This window comes from Oryza sativa, chromosome 3, assembly GCF_034140825.1.
Source record: "Oryza sativa Japonica Group chromosome 3, ASM3414082v1".
In the NCBI taxonomy this organism is placed as follows: domain Eukaryota; kingdom Viridiplantae; phylum Streptophyta; class Magnoliopsida; order Poales; family Poaceae; genus Oryza; species Oryza sativa.
The window spans coordinates 8,456,499-8,474,094 of NC_089037.1; the positions used below are offsets into that span (position 1 = coordinate 8,456,499).

Below are 17,596 nucleotides of genomic sequence, written 5' to 3' on the forward strand. Positions count from 1 at the left end.
AGGGGTTTCGTTCAAAAAATAATCTTTTCAGGTGGTCAAACCAAGGTCCTTCAACTGCTGAATGTTAATCTCTCTCTCTCTCTCTCTCTCTCTCTCTCTCTCTCTCTCTCTCTCTCACTCACTTTTTGTGTGTGTGTGTGTGTGTGTTGGGGGGGGGGGATCCGGGGGTAGAATGTATGTCTATATGTATAGTAAAAAAGAAATAAATTGACTGGATAAGAACCGTTCATAACTGTTGGATATTGAGATGATGATAATTTCAAATTTGCCAAACCAATCTAAAAAGGAATAAAAACATCTTCCAAACAGACACGTAGTAATTAATGGTACATCAATTCCATGGTCTAGATAGATACACATAAATAAAACATAGTTTCAGACAATCAAATCGGATGGATACATGGACGGTGGAAGAAACACGAGAAGGTAATTGTTTCAGGACTTCTTATGAGGACCTAAGCACAAGTAGGTGGTATTGCCAATCTCCCAACTGTTGGCGCGTTCTTCTTCTCCTCCTCTTCTTTAGCTTCCTCTGCTAGGTTGAGGACATGTATGTAGTCGTCGAAGCATTCGTCTATTGTTCTGAAGGGAATATCAGGGTAAAGGCTTGAGATTTCAATGTCTCTAGGCCCGTCTATGTAGAAATGTGTCTGGCAACCGTTTATAAAAATGTCATGCGTCAGTGAAGCGACTATGCTCTCCGGGATGATGTCATCTGCAGTCAAAATGATGAATAGATCATACACCATGACAAAATTCCATTTAGAGCGCGAGAGTATTCTTTTAGGTGGCCAAACCTGCAGCCATGGCGATCAAGTCCTCCTCGGTAAGCGTCACGCGTGGCAGTGTCCGGCCGATCTTGCTCTCCCACAGCGACGCCATCTCGTTCGTGCTGAGGAGATTGCAGGCGGGACGGAAGTGCACGATCTTGTTGATGCTCCGGGCGTCGTAGGCAGCCCTGATGGTGAACTTACCAATGTCGCTTCCAGCCACGAAGAAAGCTGCACGCGCGCGCATGCAGCACACCGTTGGCAAAATCGCATCGAAGGTGAATTTCATCATGCGGCGCAAGCATGAGCGTGTACTACGTACCTCTGACGTCGCCGTCGCCGTAGATCTGGAAGCGGTCGAGCGGCGGCGGCAGCTCGGACGGGTGCGTGCTGTCGTGGTAGGGCCAGCCGGCGATGGAGTTGCAGCAGATGAAGGTGTACGGCACGCCCGACGCCTCCGCCGCCCGCCGCACCAGCCGCTTCTCCTCGTAGAACCTCAGCCCCGCCCCCACCGGCCGCGCCCTGTCCACGTCGTGCCCGAACTCCGACGGCAGAAACCTCTGCACCCACGCACACGCACCGCGCAGACCAAACTTTACGTGCCAAAAATCCGAGTTGTGCGACGCGCGCATGCACGCGCTCGTATGTAAAATGTGTAGTGTACGTACTTTGACCGTGCCTGCAGCTCGGATGGCCTCGATGAGGCCGAGCTGGTCGAGGATGCTGGCGCCGCCCATCACCGAGATCACCACCTCGACGCCGCGCGCGCGGAGCGCCGCCTCCACGGACTTCCTCCCCTCCTTCCCCCCGACGCAGCCCTGTCACGAGCACACACGCCATGAATCCAAATATGTGTTCATTTCCGCGCGCTTAACTAAGTTGGTTAATTTTAAACTCTAATCACCTCGATGACGACGGCGCCTTTCTGGCGGAGCGCGTCGACGGAGGCGGCGCGCGCGGGGCAGGCGTTCCCGGGGCGGACGAGGATGAAGGTGTCGCGGCCGCTGTCGAGGCAGGCCTCGGCGACGAAACGGCCGATGTAGCCGGTGGCGCCCACGATGAGGGCCGCGCCGGTGCGGCGAGGCTGCGGCACTTCTTGCAGCAGCAGCTCCTGAGCAGCAGGCGCCATGGATCGATCGATCGACCGATGGGTTCTTGCTGGCTAACACCCAGAGCTGAAAGCTGATCGAGTGCTTGGTAGATCTAGCAGCGCCCGGCCGTCTTCGACACACACGCAATGAGTGTGGCAGTGTGGCTATGTATGGCTTTTGTACCGTGCCAGAAAGTGTGGAGGCAGGAGAGAACAGTAGGTAAACACATGGCCGCCTTCGTGCGACGTACGGGTGATAGACGGCCAAAACTCAAGAGTTAGGTGGTGAATAATCCCAGATTTTCCTGGATGATATCTACCTAGCTAGGACGGCGCACCAGCAGCGAGGCGTTAATCAAGGGCCCCCGTTGTATGCATAAAAATGCCTCTACAGAATGAAATGCGCCTTAAATCCAACAAAATTTCCACTCCAGATACAGAAACATGTCTCGTGCTCTGCCTCCGCCACCGCTTTCCTCTGTTCTTCGTGTCTCTCGCTGGTCGTCTTCTCGTCTCATCTCATCTGCCCCCAACTGATATGGGCCGCGAAATTTGTTGAGATCTCAGTGCGGTCTGGGCCAGTGGCTATCTCGTACGGGCCGCGATCTGGGCCTCATGTGATTAGCACACGGCGTTTACCACCACTCCTGAGCATCGCAGTTGCGTTGCTCTCTCCCCTCTGATCTTTCTCTATGGAATAATTGTCTAGGCATCTGTCGTATGATTTTTAAGAAAAAATCACTCAGATTTTTTTCTCCCCTTATATTTGCATCCAACCATAAAAATAAAGTACAGAGAAACCGTTCAGGTAGCTTGTGATTGTATTGGTTACTAGAGTAGTATTTAGTAGAGATTAACACAAATGTTGCATTTATAACTAAAATTACAGTGCCTTATAACTAAAATTACATTTGTAAAAAAGTAGATATGGTATGTAAGTACACTGTAATTTTAGTACAAATGCACTGTAAATTTTGGTAACTATAATATTTATCGTTTTAGTACAAATGCACTGCTTGAGAAACCGTCCAGGTATCTAAAGTGTTAAATGTTGCATTTATAACTAAAATTACAGTGCTTTACAACTAAAATTACATTTGTAAAAACAGTAGATATGACATGTAAGTGCACTATAATTTTAGTACAAATACACCGTAAATTTTGGTAACTATAATATTTGTCGTTTTAGTACAAATGCACTCCTTGAAAAACCGTTCAGATGTCTAAAGTGTTAAATGTTGCATTTATAACTAAAATTACAGTGCTTTATAACTAAAATTATATTTGTAAAAACAATAGATATGGCATATAAGTGCAATGTAATTTTAATACAAATGTGCTGTAAATTAAATCATGGTGTTCATATTTTGGCCCGTGCTCATCAGTTTGTTTGTATTATTCATTGTGTGCCCGGTAAAGATACTGCTAGGTGGTGTCGTGGTGGTAGGGGGATAAATCACGACCGTCAAATTAAACCATGCCCAAGTGATCCGACGAAAGCAAATTCGGGTGATTTGACGCAAAAAATCTGTCGTGAGACGTATAGCAAAATCGTTCTCTATCTTTGCAGTAAAAGCGCTCGGTTAATGGGTAGTAGTATTTTGGCTTATCGGTGACTTGACGGGCGCGTTACGTCAGTGGAGGATATATAAGGCCGCACAATCCGCGCCGCCATCAGTTCGCTCTCGCCACCAACACCACCGCCATTTCCACTCGCTCGAGAGCACCAGATTAGCGGAGGAGATAGGGGTCCGCGACTCGCGAGGGAGAGGAAAGCAAGCGGAGTTGAGGATGCAGATCTTCGTGAAGACGCTGACGGGGAAGACCATCACCCTCGAGGTGGAGAACAGCGACGCCGTCGCCAACGTCAAGGCCAAGATCCAGGACAAGGAAGGTAACCCTGCTCTCTTACTGCTCGTGTTGCGAGTTTGAGACTGCGGTTGCATATCGATCTCTCTGCCCCCATCTGCTTGTTGCATTTGCCCGATCAGATCAGTAGCAAAGAATTCGTGGATTTGGGTTGGTCGGTGACTGGGGTTTTTGGCTGACTAATTGTTTCTGTGCTTGTAGGTATCCCGCCGGACCAGCAGCGCCTCATCTTCGCCGGGAAGCAGCTGGAGGATGGCCGCACGCTGGCCGACTACAACATCCAGAAGGAGTCCACGCTTCACCTGGTGCTTCGCCTACGCGGCGGCCACATCTGGATCGAGCCCTCGCTCAGGGTCCTCGCCTACAAGCACAACATCAACAAGATGGTCTGCAGGAAGTAATACTACTCGCGCACCGCTCCCTTCTTAGTTCTTACATCGATCTATCGCAACCTGAGATGTTGTTGAGTTGGTCGTGCTTGCTTAGATGAGTTTTGTTAGCGATGAACAGTTCAGTATTTTAGTTGGATGCATTCTATTACGAGTCAGCTATGATCAATGTGAGCACCTTGTCGATGTCTCACCAATCCACCATACTGGATCGTTTTAATTTCAGTTTTTTTTTCTAACAGCAGGGGCACTAGGCCACTGGCACCACAAAGGCACAAAGTCCTCTCTCACTGTGATATACTGTTGCCGTCAGGTTTATGTTTATTCACGTCATGTAGTTAGTTGGATCGATATAAGGTTGATAGGCAATGCAAGCAGGAAGGTTCAATTGCGAACCAGCCAGATCGGCACACATATACATTCTGTTTCGGGTGTGTCAGTTTAGTCATCAATACTTTTGAAAGAATTTACAAATTGTACCATGCTGCAAGTCGTTTGATTACTTTGTTCACTCTTTGCCCTTTCTATGGCTTGGTGAGAGCTGTGCTGTTACTCGTTTACGTTATTGGGACGGTTGTTTGGTAGAAAAAATGATCGATCGATCCGATGCGCAAGATAAGCTGTGTTTCAAAATCTCTCAATGTGCATACATATAGTCTCCCTAGTCCTTTATATTTGGTCAGCTATAAGGCAATTTGGTCGAGAATTTTGTGCTTGCAAGGTTTATTGCACAATTTGTCTTTTTTTGTTCACCCCTTTGTCTTGCAGGTGCTATGCAACTCTGCCTCCCAGGGCTACAAACTGCCGCAAGAAGAAGTGTGGCCACAGCAATCAGGTGAGCCTTATCACCATAAACCATGTTTTCAGTCTTAGTGATCATGTCCTAATATGACTTTTGGAGTTATGATGCATGTTTCATTGTTTGCAAATGGTACTTAGTAGTTCTTAGCGATCTTGTCCCAATATGATTTGATGCCTGTTTCCTTCTTGTCAAATATGAGTAGTTAACATAATGGAGTTTGATGTTCCAGTTTTGGTTCTGTGGTATATGCATCCTATATATTTCTGGTGTACCGTGTGCTGTTACCGTATCTAAATCGTTTGCATATGCTGACAATATGAAACAATGAGATGTTTCAGATTTTGTCAGCTTCTAAGCAATGACATCCTCAGATGAATATTTCTCCCCATTGTTCTGATTATGTACTTTTCCAATCCATTCTTTTTCAGCTGAGGCCAAAGAAGGTGAGGTGGTGCAGGTACTTCAACTTCTGAAGAGTCATCTCATCCATCATTCCATCAGTATCATCAGAGTCACCAGCGTTCAAGCGTTATCAAAGCTAAAGTTCCTACTGGATGCCGAATCTAGACTATTACTTTGACTACTTGTTACTGCCTTGAGTAATAAGCACTTGTTACCTAGTACTTTATGTGCTAGCTGTTTCTTTTTCAGCCATGTCAAGTTTGCTGGATGTTGAATCTTGACTAAACCTTTTGGGGACGGTTAATAGCAAGCATGCATAGTAGGTGGAAGTAACATGGAGGCATAACCATCCCTTAATTTCCATATTTTTTTTGCAATTTGCGATTGGTCTTCCTCGCCGGTCTGAATTGTGATTGGTCTTCAATAGCTCAATGTTCTTTGGTGGACCTGCATATGACATAGCAGTGATAAGCCAAGCCGTTTCCCTACAAGCACGCATGTTTCTATTAACACCCTACAAGGAAAGCACTTTCTGCGGTTCAGCCTCCGAACTAGAATACTTGCTACCCACTGATTTGTGTTACTTATTTATAGTTCTGCCAATGAATTGGCCGACTTAATGATTCTTCTATGGAGTTTTGGCTCCTGCTTATTTTAACTCGCTGATCTCTATACCTTGGTGGCTTGGTGCCCAGGTGCTGGGATCACAAACAATTCACAGCCAAGCCGAGTTTGTGGGCTAATTCAGTAATAATTTTACAGGGAGAAACAAGGTGGTACTAACTTGTCTGGAAATCATTTGTCTCCTTGGGCTAAGAGCCCATAACCACATGTTGGTAACATATGTATGTGTTGTGTGAGGTAGGCGGAGCAATTTGAATATGGGCAGAGGGCAAATGGGAGCGACCGCGAATGGTAACTAATCTGGTTACCGATTCACGTACCGTAACCATCCATCCCGATAAAACAGTTGATTAGGTGGGGCATTGGTAGTTTGGAAACATCCCGTCCATCGGCCATATAATCAGGTTTCAGTTTCCACCACCACCGCCGTCTTCCTCAAGCCGTCAAACACACGATTAGGGCATCAACAGGGAGAGCAAAAGAGGAGGTAGCTCAGGCAGAGGTAGAAAGTAGAATAGGGAGGAGAGATGCGGATCTACGTGAAGACGCTCAAAGGGAGAATAATCTCCCTCGAGGTTGCGAGGAGCGACACCATCGCCAGTGTCAAGGACAAGATCTACGCCGAGCGAGGTAAGACCTCTCTTAGTGCAAGCTATGAGGCCCGTACTTCTAGTCAAAAAGTTAGCCCAAAGACACCTAGCCTACAGGGCAAGCACCGATATATGTGTGGATTAATTGGATAGAGACACAGGTAAGGAAATGAAGCCCACAGTGGGCGTGACCTAGCCCACCAAATCCACAACTTAATTCCCCAACTACCCCTCTCTCTGTGTTCGGCCGTCTCTTTTTCTTCTCCCGGTGCGCACCGCATCCCCTCCCGCATCTCGCTTGCATCGCCACCGCTTGACTCCCCTCCTCCCTCCACCGACGGCCGGCGCCGGATCTCCTTCCTCCGCCGCCAGCGCCGGCTCTGCTTCTCATCTCCTCCCTCCGGCGCCGGCAGCTGTGGTTGCCGGCTCGCGCGGCGACCGGCAGCTGTGGATGGCAGGAATCCATCCGAGAGATCAGCGTTTCGTCTTCAACGCGAGGCAGTTGGACGACAACCAAAGCTTGGCCGATTGCAACATTACCCATAATTCCACGATACACTTCGTATTCGGCATTCCCTGCTTTTACGCTACCCCGGTGCGGATTTTATGATTTTCATATACCTAGAACTTTCGATCTGATTCCGATTTAGAATCGTGATTTTAACAACCTTGCTACAGACTAAAGAAAGTTTATAAACGTGCTGACATTACATGCTTATATATAGTTAGATAAAAATGTGTTCCCTAAATATTACTCCCTCCGTTTCAGGTTACAAGACGTTTTGACTTTGGTTAAAATCAAACTAGTTCAAGTTTAACTAAATTTATAGATAAATATAGTAATATTATAATACCAAATTAGTTTTATTAAATCAATAATTGAATGTATTTTCGTAATAAATTTATCCTAGGTTGAAAATTTGTTATTTTTTTCTATTTTGGGAGTACAAGGTATTTTTTTCATATTACAGTTGGGCTCAGAAAGACTTATTTTTCCCCGTTGAGATCGTATTGAAGTGAATGTGACTGCTCCCTTTATTGTCAACCGTATGAAGACTTTTGGCTCGTGGTGACCTTTACTCTACTCTCTTCCAGGCATACGAACAGTTCAACCGCCTTCCCCGGTCAGAGAGCTCGGATTCGAGTTCGACGAGCAAAGGAGACAGGTCGGATTCGAGTTCGACGAGCAAAAGAGACATCGCCCCGGCAAATGTCAAAACAGTGCACTGCCCAGATTGCCAGGTCCAAGCTAACGTGTACTACTGCAACACCAAGGAGGATAACGAAGGCTGTGTGTTCTACAGGTGCCCTTATTTCTCGGTGAGTGACTTTCCTATTGTTTTGCTCATGCTTATGTTTATAATTAAACCAAATTTAAAATTAAATTAGAGTTGATTATATGGTTGTTCACCACAAATTATTCTACAGTATTTGATTTTGGATCGCCAAGGACAAAAGTTTTACTCGTAAATTATTTTTAAATTGCTAATAAAATGATTCACATGTATATAATAAGCATAAGCTAAACAGATTTTGGATCGCTAAGGAAAAAAAGTTTTACTCGTAAATTATTTTTAAATTGCTAATAAAATGATTCACATGTATATAATAAGCATAAGCGAAACAATAAAGTCATTCCCCCGATCTATTTCTGCTAGTTTGGAACTTTGGATTCCTCCCGTTCTTCATCTTGACATTTTTTTTTCCTTGTAGATACACACAGGCTGGTGGCTGCCAGTTCGTCCAGTGCGCAGACACGGTTGATGAAGGACTGCAGAAACGAGTGGAACATGCTACTCAGGAAACATCGTGTCCCCAAGGGAATAACATGTCGCTAATGGAGGAGAGGCTGCAGAGGATTCTTGACCATATGAAGTGGATGGAACAGTTCTTGATTGTGTGCATCATCGCTCTAGCGTATGTTGTATTTGTCAAGTAGTTTAGGTAGAGTATCAATTAGTGTGTAATGAATGGTCAATAATGACGCACTTCTGAACCTTGAAATCGATCCACAATTAGGTTGAAGTACACAGTATGCTCGAATATCTATTACATAATTTACATGTAACATGTTCACATAGCGTCATGTTTCACTGCAGGCCCAAGCTACAGTTAAGAAGGATTATAATGACTACAGGTGTAGCAGTGGTAACAAAGAACTACTTCAGCTTTGTACAATCAAACACAAACTTCACAGAAAATAATCGTTTTTTATTAACTGGTCCTAAACTTCTAATCATATGACTGTGCTCATAATTCTAAGAAATATGGTCTGAAACACTAACAATTTAAATATCTATTCCCTATGGGGAAGTAGTAACCTGTCAAGAAGCATTGTAGAGTATAATCTTAGTGAACCTCGAGCTGTTTAGTGAAAAAACTGAGACATCATTAGATCAGCACAGACAAGCCTGTCGAGCGACAAAATTTTGGTAGAAAACTAAATAATTAATTAACAAGAAAAACATTCTTTCCCCCTAAGCACTGCATTACATGATTATCATGGATTGACTCCTCATATTGGAGGATTGGGGTGGGGGGGGGGGGGGGCAATCATTTGGCTGCAAGCAAGATCAAGAAAGGGAATAACCATTAACACTCACTTATTAGGTTCCTTGATAAGCACGGCCTTCTATTTTAGCCGAAGATATGCTATGTTGATGTATAAAAACACGAATTTGTAGGGTTGTTTAGCATATTAACTCACTGACCAAGAAACCAAAATATTTAGAGAGGTGATTGAGGGGGGCGGGGGGGGGGGGGGGGAGATCTTATCTTGAAGATATCGTGTCAACCCAATAGCCAAGTATAAAAAATGAGTTGATTTTGGACTATATGTGGGGCAAAAGAATCACAAAAAAGTATTTTTACAGGGAAAACAAAGTGCTACAAACTTGTCTGGGAGACAATGCCATCTAACCCTGGGATCTTTTCGTTGCTACCTTGAAGCAGCAAAGCCCTTTTAGGGTTAGAGAGCAGGAGTTGCTGCATGTCCTTTGGGAGGACACTGAATGCTGCTCGGAGGTCTCCCTTCAATTTCTCACACACTGTTACTGATTCAGTAGCACCTGTTCTAGAATTCTGCAGGTCAAGGATCGAAAACTAACATCAGAATCTTCAAAGGATAAAGTGCAAAAGAACACTAATGACTGACTAACAGAATAGATAAATGCGGAAGATAATCATTCTTTCAACTAGTAGTGGTGAATTTTCCACCCACCAAGTTGTAGCTCTGCTTAGTCAGGAAAATAACTACAGCAATCAAACTACTACAGGGTAAAGCAGGCAGAAATAAAGCAATACTCCTAAATGGTGAGTAAAACTTTTGTCTACACAAAGGATGAGATGGAAGACATCTGGCAAACAAGATCTATTGCTGAAGGAGGTTGCATTGGATCAATATTGAGTACATAAGTTCACTCATACTATATTGCTTCATTACAAGATAATGCAGTAGTGCCAGAACAAAGGTGGTTATTCACAAAATAAACACAGAGCAGAATCCCAATGGAATCAACATCAAGCTAATAATCCAGGACTCCATGATCTGAACATCTAATTCTGTCAACATTTTAGCCTTAATTTTGTGCAAGGCAAGGCAACCACTCCATACAGTATAATGTTTCATACTAAAAAAACGCCTTGTATTACAATTCATCTTTAGTTCAAATAAACTGTCTAATGCACCAAGCACAGGTTCTGATTGGCCAAAACGTAATGTTCAAGTTACTAAATGTAAATCACTGTAATGCAGATTTTCACACGTAATATTCCTGCGGTTAATCAGATGGCAAATTCAGAGCAGGATGGCTGTCAGAAAATATAGTCCACTAAGTTATGCAGCAGGTTCGTGGTTTTTCTCGGCCAGTTTGGTTGAGGCTTCTTCTTAATGAAAAGCCGTGGGGGTGGTCATTCCCCCGCTGGTCGACATTTCTTTTAAGTTATGCCGTACATTTTTTTTTCTGCAGTTACCTTTGTCATAGCCACATACAAGAGTTAAGGATTATCTAAAATTTCCGCAAGTAACTGCTACATAGATAGCTAGATATGAACAAATATGGGCTACCATGTTAATAAATTTCAACAATCAACACTTGGTAGATATGGGAAAGGAAATCACGATAAGCGAGTTAAACTTTATTCAAGAAAGCATCAGAAAGACAGTTACCTCCATCTCACGTAGAAGATACCGCTCAATAGCATTAAAAGAATCAATTCTCTCCAATTCAGACAACTTTGACATTAGCTTTTCAATGTCAACATTCATGCGAGCCTGCCTCCAGAGCCTCTGCTGTTCTTGCTCTGCTGCAGCACGCCTTTGCCGGAACCAAGGCATAAAGTTGGGACCTTCCAAAAATCTCCTGTAGTGGTGACACGCAATAAAGAAAGTTAGCTCCTGATCCTCTCATTCCAAGCAATTCAAAAAATGAAAAGGTAAAACTGTATCACCAAATAAATATTCTTAGGGTTTACCTATACAGGTCCAACCAATTGGACTTCATCCTTTTGGACAAAAATTTCCCTGCACCTCTAGCAGCCAGACCATTGACAAATTCATCTGCATGAAATGGAGGCAATAATGGTGGATCGACAAAAGGAGAGCTTCCTTCTGATGGCGTGGTGGTTCTCAGATATGGCCCGAAAGGTGCAAGGAAGTTGGTTGTTAGCTCCAAGAAATGTCGCCGCAATATCTCATTGTTGACAACCGACATGGATTCCTCAATCCTCGGTGATACGCCCGCATCAATAAGCCTATTTAGAACAGAAGTATCAGGCTTTGTGGTTGACACATATGTGCTCCATAGAGCCTCCTTGTGCTCTGTCATGAGGCAAAGAGGGCCTTCTCTTCTTAATTTGATGGAATTCAATAGGCCAGTCGGAGAAAACTTGTTGATTGCGAGTTTGTCAAGCTTGAGCTTCCCAGGCGTCCCATTGATCCCATTGCCTGATCCGTGGGACTGGCCACCCACTGGGAGCACCCTAGTGGAATTCGGGTTTGGGCTCCCCACGGACACGACATTGGGAATGCTCTTAAGACTCTTCAAGAAAAACAAGTTGGTCACACCAAGCACCATCGGAGGAAAAACCTCGCCTTCAGCAAGCGCATTCAGGCGAGCGAAATCTGGATCATGGATGGTGAAGTACGGCCGGAAATCCACGCTGTACAAGAGCGGAGCAACAAGGCTAACAAGCCCAGCCACAGCCTCCGAGCATTGAGGTGGAGACGGTGCAACCACCAGTACAGGCTCGCCAACCACCATGAGCTCCCAGAGCGTCCATAGGTGGAGAAGCAGGCCGCGGAAAGCCGCAAACAGGTCGGCGTCGTGGAAGAGGCCGTACGGCACCGACGGGTTCGCCGGCAGCAGCGCGGGCGGCGGGCCAGGGTCGTCGGCCGCGGGCGGGAGGTGCACCCGCAGAGCCGCGCTGCCGATTGGAAGCTCCATGGGGCGGCCCGGCACCGGCGCTGGCCAGGCGGCAACGTGGGACGCCACCATGGACAGCGCGGAGGGGCCGACGTCGAAGCAGAGCGGGCCGAGGATCTGCAGCAGCAGGCGGAACAGGGAGGAGTAGGGCGCGTGGGAGAGTATGACGACGGACTTCTGCTCGCCGCCGCGGGGGAGGCGCTCGTCCTGGCGCTGGCGGTTGAAGACGAACCCGTAGAGGAAGCCGCGGCGGGAGCCCGGGACGGAGGCGGAGGGGGAGGGGCCCGGGACGCGGAAGGAGAAGAGCGAGTCGTGGACGGAGGAGCGGTGGCGCGGGAGGTGGTGGGACATGGAGTCCGGGAAGGAGGAGAAGGCGACGAGGCGGTCGAGGCCCGTGGCGGATGCCAGCGCGCCCGGCGGGTAGCACGCCTCCACCAGCTGCCCGCGCTCCAGGTCGAAGCGGATGACGCAGAATGCCCGCGCCCACCGCGCCAGCGCCGCGGGGTCGGGCGCCGCCTCCTCCTCCCCAGCGGCCCCGTCCCGCCGCAGCGAGACGGACGGGATCCGGTTCATCCCGGCGTCTCCCCCTGTGCAGGAGAATCCGGGGAGACACCGCCGGATCGGGTGGGGCCCGGGAGGGGGGGGTAGCCGGGGCCCCGGCCGCGCGTTGGACTCGGCAGGCGACGCCGCGGCGGCCGCGGGCGTCAGCGCAGTCAGCCGCGGACGCGCAGCGCAGGGGAAGGAAAGGAGGGGGAGGGGGGAAAAGTTGGGGGGGAGGTCGCGGGCGGATCGGGCGGGTGGTGCGGCGCGGTCGTGGTGTTTTTTTCTTTTTTCTCTCTGGTGGTGGTGGTGCTGCTGCCGTGCTGGTGCCTTGGTGGGGGTGGTACGCGGTACGCCAGATAGGTGGATTGGTGTATTGCTGTTGTCTCTCTGGCGCGGCACCGCGCGAGTGTGCGGTTGGATCGGCGTTTATTTTTGTTGCGGTGCAGTGCACTTCATTCCGTTTCGTTTTGTTGGTTGGCTACTTGGCTCGTCTCGGAGTTCGGTTTTCCTAATCCTATGCAACAACGGAAGATGCTGATTGTGTTTCAATCAGTTAGCGAATTCTGGTGTGGTGTGGCATACATGATCAGCTGGTATTGATTAGCTTTAGAGTTTTAGAAAGGGGATATTTAACTCCTCGTCACTTTTAAGATGTGGCAATTAATTATTTGTCACTCACTGTTTATGACATGTCGGCCCTCATGTGTCTATGACATGTGGGTCCAGTGACAAATAGTTAATTATTCATTCAGAAAAAGGGTATCGCTCAACTACTTTATCTGTATGCTTGTAAAATGAAGTATATTGACACAACCTCGCACTTGAGAGCATGTTGTATACTTGTATTTAATACATATTAGCACAATTGATTTTGGCTTACATATATGGATTATAAGTTAACGTTACATCAAATCAACATGCTCGAACATGAAATGCCATGTTTATTGTTAATATATATGTTTGGGAATATGTACACCTGAGCAAATTCGTAAAACAGCGCTCTAAGGAAGATTCATCTAAGTTAACACACAGACACAAAAAAAAATGCATTTCCAATCATTGCTTAGTTCAAATAGCCCCGAAGCTTGGAATTTTACCCTCAATTACCATTACCTCAAATAATTCTGTCTTCTATCTTGAAACCACATCACCTCAAATATTTTTTAGCATTTGGATCTAATCTGCTATCTCTTTTCTATTATGAAACTGCATTATCTATATTTCTAGCACGGGAGGATCACGTCAAAAAAATATTAGCATTTAGGTTATTAATATCTTATTGAGCTACATCATTTATATTTCTATAATTGGAAGTTCTATTGAAATGTTATTGTGTGAAGCATGTGAAGTTAAAATATCTAAATATAAAGTATTTTTTTTACCTAATGTTTAACTACTATCATACATATTTCCCACAACAACGTGTGGTTTCATTTAGTTTCAATAGATTTTTAATGGATTTAGAGTATCACCAATAGAATCTTGATATCATTCCCTATCCAATAATCTTTAGATTTTTTGTTAAAATTTTGTTCCAATGGATTCTCTAATCTCATTTCCAAAATTCTCCGTTCCCTACTCCAGAATAGCCGTTCTCTTTTTATAGGGACGCACTTTAGCTTCCAATCGCGACACTTCACGTGCGGAAAGAGATCTAGGGACGCGCGAACGCGATCTGTCACACCCCAATCTGATACCGCCGTACAACGGCACCTGATAGGAGCGTGTCGTAGGGAAAACGGCGCGAACCGCTTCCTACGAAACCGCGATCTCGGTACCAGTCCCAGGACATAGTGCTGGTACCCACGGTGACAAATATGAATCATAGCAATCCTTAAAATAAATAGAGGACTTATTTACCTTAACTTAGGTTGCAGCTCAGACAGCCCGAGAATACAACCGACGACACGGACGAGGCGAACACCAACAACAGCAGCAGCAGCGGAACCAACGGTCTAACACCCAACACCACAGGCGACGGCTGGGAACCAGGACGAAACCCTAATCTTCACTTCACTTTATCTTCTCTTCAGGGCCGGGGAACTATATATATATATATTTATATAGAGCAAGGGTGAGTACTTTCGTACTCAGCAAGTCACGGGAACTTAGGTGTTTAATGCAGGCTTGGAAGAGAGGCAAGGTTGTTTTGCAAATCTTTTATTTGAAGACATTTTGAATTCACTAAGTGATTTATTTCTTTCTAAGTTTGGGCCGAAAAGAGACTTGCGTCTCGATTCGACTTTAAGAGATGTTTTTCAACAGCTCATTTAGTAATGTACTGACCTCCCGGGTCAGATCATTACTTCTCGGCTCCCAGAGCCATTCCACTTGATTAATTGGCTCCCAGAGCCTTTTTCATTTTTTTCGGACTCCCAGAGTCCAACTGCCCAGCAGCACAACAATCCGCTTCCACTCGGGAAGCCTAGTCTATGATGCCCGCAGACATCCCGAATCACACAGATTCGTTTCTGACCACTCAGGTCGTCCATCTGCCACATAGGCTGATTCTGGTTACGATTCCCACACCACAACAACTTTTCACAAAGCACAGGCAAACAAATCTACGCAACGGGAACCACCTCACATCCGCCCATGACCGTGGGCACGGCTGTTCGAACAGTTAGTTAACCTCTGCAGAGGGGTACACTTTACCCACAAGATACGAACTTATTCCGAACACCCGTCGGTATCGGAGGTTCGCAACAAAGCCTTTCCCAAGCCGACCCAGGGTTACCTCATGCCACATAGAAGGATCAAATCCTCACATAAACATAGGCCATTTTAGGCGTTCACAAATCAAACTCCAACCACCTTGATCGGTAAGTGAGCAAGCTTCTCGTCCTTGCCTTACCAGGAACCCGGTTTGTCCGACCCCGCCCCGGCGTTCCCAACTATTGGCATGCGAGGTTTCCCTGAACCGACTAGTTACTTAGCCAGGGTGTCCCATTCCACCTTGTGGTTGCACTTTGATTATGTTCGATGAGTTTCCCACAGGAATCGGTCCTTATATGCGAATACGGGACAGTGCCACATAGGCACAACCTCCGCATCGCGAGTTTTCACAATTCATTTTATTTTCAAACACACCGACACCACATGTCGGGTTTTGAAGGCTTCACAAACCCATTTCCCAAGTTTTCGACAAACAACGGTGTATGTGGGATATTTGGTATACGCGCTCAGAGAGCACGAATACCGAGGTACCACAAGGGTGGAGCGACAAGGAATCAGGGTAGTACGACCTACGGAAATTAGTGCGACTACTGGGTAGGTCCGTCGGTTTGGCACGCAAACCGAGGCCAAGCAAGTTAAGTGTGATTCTAACAATGCAAGTTGCAAACAAAATAATAATGATTTTTCAATTATAGGGGCAATTGGTCAAAGGGTGACTTGCCTTGCTCAAGGTCTTCACGAAGCTTCACGAATCTTCGAGAAAACCCGCGATCGACGAAAATCCGATAACCGCAACTATACGCAAACAATCGAAAACCTAAACAAGGACCAAAAGAAAGATCCTATTTAGACTAATTAGTAGTGCCATTAAATAGATCTCAATTTTACGGAATTACTGGAAGTGGAACGGAGTCAATCAGAGTTGCGAATTGAGTGATATGAATTTTGAAAGTTTTAATTGGAGTTTCTAGAATAGGAGAGATGATTTATGGAATTTATAGAAATAATATTCTCAAGAATATTATTGACAGTCACTGATGCGCGGGACCAAAGGAAATGATTTGTGGAATTTTGGGAATAAGGAATTGATTTATGGGACAAAGGAAAAAGGATTTATTAATCCTTTGGATAAGAAATGGAAGGAGGGATGGGATTTAGACTTCTTTGGGCGGCTCGGGTACGGCCAAGCACGGCGCGGCCGAGCCAATGGGCCGGGCGCGGGCGCGAGGAGGCGGCCCATGGCCGGACAAGGCGCGGCCCAAGCGGGCGGGGCGCGCGGGAGGAGAGAGGGGGATGGGTCCGGGTGGACCGTATCCACCTTGCGGGGTCCCGGGTGGGGCCCGCTTGTCAGTGGCGCGGCTCACAGTGGGAGCGGCGCATGAGGGCGGCGCTAGGGTTTCGGGTGAGCGCGGTTCACGCGCGTGCACCGGATGGACCAGGGATGCGGCGGGCCCACGCGCAGCCGGTTGGTGCACCGTGGACCGCGCGCGAGAGGGGGGAGGAAGGAGGCGGCTGACCGGCTCGGCTCGGTCAAAGCCGAGGTGGCGCCGACGTGGCGCCTACGTGGCAGCCACGCGGGCCGGCGGGAGGAGGAAGAAGGGGCGGCCGAGATGGACGGCGGACGGCGGCCGAGTTCACCGGAGCTCGTCGCGACGATTCGAGAGAGAGGGAGTACACCGGAACGATGGGACGGACGAGAGGAAGTGAGCCACCGGATCGGATTCGCCGGAGGGAGGCCGGCGATGACGAATCGCGGCGGCGTACGCCGGCGGCGAGAAAAGGGGGAAACTTCACCGGAGCAACGGGGGTTCGATTAAAAGGGGTGGGAGCATATCCGGGGTTCAAGGAATCCGTTTCCGGCGCCGGATGGGACGGAGGAGCACCGAGGACAGCTGGCGACGAGCGGCGGCCTCCGGGAGCGGACGGCATTGGCGGCGAGGCCATGCCGGGCGGCGGCGGGGCTCGGGGCAGCGTCCACGCGCGTTTAGGAAGGTCTAGGCTAGCAATCGCGCAAGCTAGGGGGGAAGGAAGAGTGAGGAGGGAGAACGGAGGCTACCGCGTCAGGAGATCGCCGGGAAGGGTGTCCGACGGCACAGGCGGGATCACCTCGGTCTCGGGCCGAGGGAGAGAGGGCGACCGGAGTCCGCGTCAGCTCCTCGTGCGCACGCCGGCTTCACCAGCACGCGCGACGGCGGAGGGAGGCGAGGACGGCGGCAGCACGGCGGGGATGGTGGTTCGGCGGCAATGGCGCTGTGGGAGGAAACGAGTGGGTGGTCGAGGCACTGAGGGGGGCTCGGGTTTTTATAGCGGAGGGGGAGAGGTCGGTTTGGAGGAGGGAAACCGACATTGGCAGTCAAGGGATGCAAGGGCGACGAGCTGGCGGTCGTCGACGCGTGTAGCCAAGGCGGCGGCAGGTGA

At 47.7% G+C, this 17,596-nt stretch overlaps 3 protein-coding genes across 3 annotated transcripts; 1 reads left to right on the forward strand and 2 right to left on the reverse strand.

Annotated features, from left to right (window-relative positions):
* Nucleotides 1–320: 320 nt before the first annotated feature.
* Nucleotides 321–2,012, reverse strand: LOC4332311 (leucoanthocyanidin reductase). The gene is made up of 5 exons (XM_015775430.3): nucleotides 1,675–2,012; nucleotides 1,439–1,588; nucleotides 1,093–1,330; nucleotides 798–1,001; nucleotides 321–715 (listed from the first exon to the last, which is right to left on the reverse strand). Exons 1-5 carry the CDS (start codon nucleotides 1,897–1,899, stop codon nucleotides 456–458), a joined length of 1,077 nt encoding a protein of 358 aa, XP_015630916.1. The 5' UTR covers nucleotides 1,900–2,012; the 3' UTR covers nucleotides 321–455.
* Nucleotides 2,013–3,536: 1,524 nt separating this feature from the next.
* LOC4332312 (ubiquitin-ribosomal protein eL40A fusion protein) lies at nucleotides 3,537–5,699 on the forward strand. The gene is made up of 4 exons (XM_015775429.3): nucleotides 3,537–3,754; nucleotides 3,931–4,126; nucleotides 4,887–4,953; nucleotides 5,349–5,699. Exons 1-4 carry the CDS (start codon nucleotides 3,652–3,654, stop codon nucleotides 5,391–5,393), a joined length of 411 nt encoding a protein of 136 aa, XP_015630915.1. The 5' UTR covers nucleotides 3,537–3,651; the 3' UTR covers nucleotides 5,394–5,699.
* Nucleotides 5,700–9,345: 3,646 nt separating this feature from the next.
* Nucleotides 9,346–12,693, reverse strand: LOC4332314 (uncharacterized). The gene is made up of 3 exons (XM_015775427.3): nucleotides 11,010–12,693; nucleotides 10,705–10,897; nucleotides 9,346–9,617 (listed from the first exon to the last, which is right to left on the reverse strand). Exons 1-3 carry the CDS (start codon nucleotides 12,530–12,532, stop codon nucleotides 9,423–9,425), a joined length of 1,911 nt encoding a protein of 636 aa, XP_015630913.1. The 5' UTR covers nucleotides 12,533–12,693; the 3' UTR covers nucleotides 9,346–9,422.
* Between the last annotated feature and the right edge of the window lie 4,903 nt (nucleotides 12,694–17,596).

What these genes read in the sequence shown, in the direction of transcription:
- LOC4332311 (XM_015775430.3), bottom strand. Translation starts at nt 1,899, where the DNA reads ATGGCGCCTGCTGCTCAGGAGCTGCTGCTGCAAGAAGTGCCGCAGCCT. An exon ending in CGGCGACGGCGACGTCAGAG is followed by an intron (nt 1,002 to 1,092) that starts GTACGTAGTACA and finishes GCGCGCGTGCAG; the next exon opens with CTTTCTTCGTGGCTGGAAGC. An exon ending in CTTGATCGCCATGGCTGCAG is followed by an intron (nt 716 to 797) that starts GTTTGGCCACCT and finishes TTTTGACTGCAG; the next exon opens with ATGACATCATCCCGGAGAGC.
- LOC4332312 (XM_015775429.3), top strand. Translation starts at nt 3,652, where the DNA reads ATGCAGATCTTCGTGAAGACGCTGACGGGGAAGACCATCACCCTCGAG. An exon ending in AACAAGATGGTCTGCAGGAA is followed by an intron (nt 4,127 to 4,886) that starts GTAATACTACTC and finishes TTTGTCTTGCAG; the next exon opens with GTGCTATGCAACTCTGCCTC. An exon ending in AGTGTGGCCACAGCAATCAG is followed by an intron (nt 4,954 to 5,348) that starts GTGAGCCTTATC and finishes ATTCTTTTTCAG; the next exon opens with CTGAGGCCAAAGAAGGTGAG.
- LOC4332314 (XM_015775427.3), bottom strand. Translation starts at nt 12,532, where the DNA reads ATGAACCGGATCCCGTCCGTCTCGCTGCGGCGGGACGGGGCCGCTGGG. An exon ending in AATTGGTTGGACCTGTATAG is followed by an intron (nt 10,898 to 11,009) that starts GTAAACCCTAAG and finishes TCACCACTACAG; the next exon opens with GAGATTTTTGGAAGGTCCCA. An exon ending in ATCTTCTACGTGAGATGGAG is followed by an intron (nt 9,618 to 10,704) that starts GTAACTGTCTTT and finishes CTTGACCTGCAG; the next exon opens with AATTCTAGAACAGGTGCTAC.